The 3,958-nt window shown below is 40.1% G+C and overlaps 1 protein-coding gene across 6 annotated transcripts in view; it reads right to left on the bottom strand.

Moving 5' to 3' along the window:
- The window catches only part of LOC101845404 (orexin receptor type 1), a 160,645-nt gene that overhangs the window by 71,302 nt on the left and 85,385 nt on the right, over nucleotides 1-3,958 (bottom strand). For all 6 annotated transcript variants that reach the window (XM_013083919.2, XM_013083923.2, XM_013083920.2 and 3 more), the window contains one exon: nucleotides 2,449-3,486. In XM_013083919.2, coding sequence (XP_012939373.1) covers nucleotides 2,449-2,697 — 249 coding nt within the window. In that variant the 5' untranslated portion in view covers nucleotides 2,698-3,486. The remainder of the gene's footprint in view (nucleotides 1-2,448; nucleotides 3,487-3,958) is intronic.

The raw sequence follows: 3,958 nt of genomic DNA, 5'->3' as shown, positions 1-3,958 counted from the left end.
TGTCCCGCGCGCTCATATGACCTTATGCAGTTGCGAGCGCCGTAAAACCCTATACTAAACAAACAAACAAACAACCTTGCTACCACGTAATTCAGAAAAAAAACAACTTTAAATCAAATTACCAGCTGTTCACATTTTTAAAAAAAAGAAACACGTCTGCTACAAAGTACTCCATAAGATGAACGCTTGTTTGAAAATGTACTTCAAAATGGAATATTTCGTTGTATGAGCACTACGTAACACACTCTAGTATTTTGAAATTAGTAGCCAGGGGCAGACAAACGTGGTGTCCACCTCTTCCCTGCTTTGTGTATCTAACGATATAGGGAACGAGAAAATAAGTAAGATTCAACCATCACTATGCTGAGGAACGGAACTGAAAAGGCTTTCGCTGGCAAATTCTATCACAAAACTGGGGTCTCTCGTGGCCTAGAGGTTAAGGTGTTGGCCTCTCATTCAAAGGTCCTGGGTTCGAATCCGGGTAGTGACCGAACAATTTTCATCCCTAAATTTGTCTCCTTTCACCTCCTTTCCTGCTCTCTAGCAATGTTCTGTCATCTGCTTTCGTCTCCTCTTTCTGTCCCCGCTCCCTCATCTCCTTTGCCCCCCTCTGGGCTCCTGATTCTTTCTACAGCCTTTCTACTGCTACTCCTTGGCTTCTTGATACTGCTGTCTTTCAGCCGCACCCCTGCTCTTCTGGTAGGAAAGATCTACACCTAGCCTTCTCGGACAAGGGCGAAAACAATCTCAGATGGTCCGTGTGCAAGTTGCGCACGTTGAAGATTCCTTGGTGGTCTAAAATCGATAAGAGTAGGCTTCGGCCGCCACCTTGGCAAAATTCAAAATGTCCTACCAACTGAAAAAGTTTAATGTGTCCCGCGCGCTCGTATGACCTTATGAAGTTGCGAGCGCCGTAAAACACTTACAAAAACCAAACCTATCATAAAACTGGATTCCTGAAAGAGTCTCTGTCACTGTTCACATTGGGGTTTATTGACGATCCCAGAGACGTGAAATTCCATTTAAGAGGTCAATAGCTGGTTGGACAGACACATTTCCAGCTGCCGTGGTTCATTTGAACCCAATGATTAAAAAGTCTACGCTCCTCGATCGAGGGACTGAAAACACTGTCTTTCAAGCTAAAAGAATGCTTTTCGCATGACACACTGAAGACAAGATTTAAACGAAAACTGCTAAACATTGCATTGCGCTTCAGGCTTCAAATGTTGATTTTGTTTAATGCGCATACATCTGCCATAAGTGTGCAAGTTTTTGTTTCTTCTTCTTCTTCTTCTTCTTCTTCTTCTTCTTCTTCTTCTTCTTCTTCTTCACCGCCATTTTTAACATTAGGTCTAAGAAAAACAAATTAAATATTTGAGCACTGTATCGTAACTCAAGTTCAATTAGCTATTAAGGCGATACTGATCTAAGGTTGTTTGTTGAGTTGAGCTCCCTTAGCTCTCTCATTCTAAATAATACAGACATGTTCTGTTGATCTCTTATATTTAACAGCGCCCATAGTCTTTTGCTCCGAGTGAGGTGTCAACTCTTTGGTTACTTTGAATGACAAAAAAAAAAATATTCGTTTGTGCCTGAATGCCTTGTGCATGTTCTTTTTTATGGAGTTCTCGTCTATCACACCCCCCCCCCCCCTTAAAAACTTTCCAATGTGATTACAGATTAAAGAAGGCCTATGGTATATTTGCTAATCCCCACCCTTTTCCTTTATGATTTTAGCCCAATTTTACCTGTGTACAAGAACGGCTGTGTTTCTGGGGACGTGCTATTTTACAACAAATACAAAATCGGAAACAACACTATATCCGTTCTTTAACTGAATACACTAAAGAACAATTCTTCGAATCTTGTTAAATATAATAACAGCAGAAGTTACATCAAACAAAGTGTCATCTCATACGCAGTCTGACCTTCTAAAGAACTGTCCATATCTCTAAAATTGCTTGGTTCGAAAGACCTAAGTTGTTAATAATAAAATGCATTATGTTATTATTTACATTGTAGGTCATTTTGAAGGAGAAGCACTGACTTTAGTCCCTGGATACTGTTTGGAAAGACGCGAGAAATAATTCCAACCTCATCTCCTACATTTTTTAAATTGCTCTACGTCTGTTAAATTGGCTATTGACGTATAAACAATAAACGAAAAAAAAATCGGAAAGGTATTGGTACAACGCCCATTTCAAAACTATAATGTTGTGTAAGAGGTTGGGTCTTCGAATTTGAATTTAATGTCCGTCTCTTGAAACAGCGAGCCAAATCTTTGGAGAGCCTTAAAAGCCCCCCCCCCGGGATTTGAACCAGGGCCATTCGCTCCCGGATCCCCTACGTAATTCAGCACAATGCCAACTAAGCCAATGGTGCACCCAAACTATGAGCAACAAGTTAAGAAAAGAATGAGCCTTTAACAAAATAAACAAAGACACTTACGAGAAAGTTGCCCACGACTCCAATGGTGAAGAGAACAAGATGCAGACAGATAAACAGCCACTCCAAGGACGTGGGGAAGATAAAATCCTGCACACACTCCACAGCCAGGTCGAGGCTGGAGCAAACGTTTGCGGAACAGAACTCCATACAGGCGTTCCGGTCCATATGGGCCTTCATCATGGCAAGGGGCGAGAGGCTGGTGTCGTTGGACGATCCTGTCGTCGTGCTCATGTTGGAAGCTTCTCGCATGTTGTTGGAGGAGGTAGAGAGGGTCACTATGTTTTGAGGTCTAAGAGACTCAGACCTCTTCTACGTCCACTGTGGTGTACACAATTTTCTACTGACTATTAAATTATCTGTTTCTGGTTCTTTGTTATAGTCTCAGGAGCACTTCAATGCAGTATACGCAATTCAAAAGAAACGTCAACCGTCCTCGATAAAATAATTATTTGTAGATACAGAGATGAGAATCCAAGTCGATTGCGAACGGATGAGAATTGGAGGTTTTTATTCCATGTCCTTGTTTGACTTTGCTATCGACAGGGAGTGGTCAATAGAGCGCATAATAAACTTGGCTAATAAAGTAGACAGATGTGACGTCCTTGAATATGTTACGGCCGTGGATCTCATTACAAGTGTAGGCAGCCTACAAAGATTAGCTAGATAAGACCAAGTTTACATCTGTGGCATTCATTTATAAATCTGAGAATAGTATGCAGGGAAAGACAACATAAATCACATTTGTAATCAAACTTCACTTAATGTTTCTGTATTGTCCTTATATCCTGTGAGAGATGCATTTTTTAATACTCCCTCTGAAGATGTAGAAGAGAATGTCTCGTATTCTCAGCTTTAAAAGTCAGGCCTATGCAGGTCGAAGACTGTCGACAATGTGAATTAAGCATCAGTTGTCAGGTTATTACAACAGCTGATCTTACGATCCGTGATTGCTTGAGACAGAGTTTTCCGGGGAGATACTTCGTTATTTTGAACATTTTCCACACATCCTGCAGCAGGAGATGAAGTTGTGAACAAAACCTGTGGGTTGAAAGTGAAAACACGATTTTCAAGAATAGAAATAAAAGAGCTATAAAATGTTATGTTTATCTTTAAAACAAACAAACGTTTATATCGTTCTGCAATGTGCATTGAGGCCAATCTAGAACAAAAAAGGTCAAAATTCTATTTTCATTACTAAACAATACTCTCAGGGGTAATTTAGCTCTGACTTCTATTTCAGATTGTAAACTTAGAAGATCAAAAACTGTAAAGAGAAACTTTTTGTGGGTATAAATTACTCATTTCTAGTTTCATTAAACAGAAAAAATTTTCTCAGCCAAAGTGTTTGTGTAAAAGAGGATGTGCTGTCAGTCTTTTTCAATAATATAATACTTCTGTTTGATTGATTATGATGTGTATAGATGGTTTACATCCCTTTGAATAAAGTTAGACCATTTGGTTGCAGGCCGTTAGCGCCGTGTCTGTCCGGAGGAATCCTTGCTGTGTTGAA

The sequence above is a fragment of the Aplysia californica genome, unplaced genomic scaffold (assembly GCF_000002075.1).
Source record: "Aplysia californica isolate F4 #8 unplaced genomic scaffold, AplCal3.0 scaffold00262, whole genome shotgun sequence".
In the NCBI taxonomy this organism is placed as follows: domain Eukaryota; kingdom Metazoa; phylum Mollusca; class Gastropoda; order Aplysiida; family Aplysiidae; genus Aplysia; species Aplysia californica.
The sequence above is the reverse complement of the archived record's forward strand: the minus strand, read 5'-3'. Positions and strand labels throughout refer to the sequence as shown.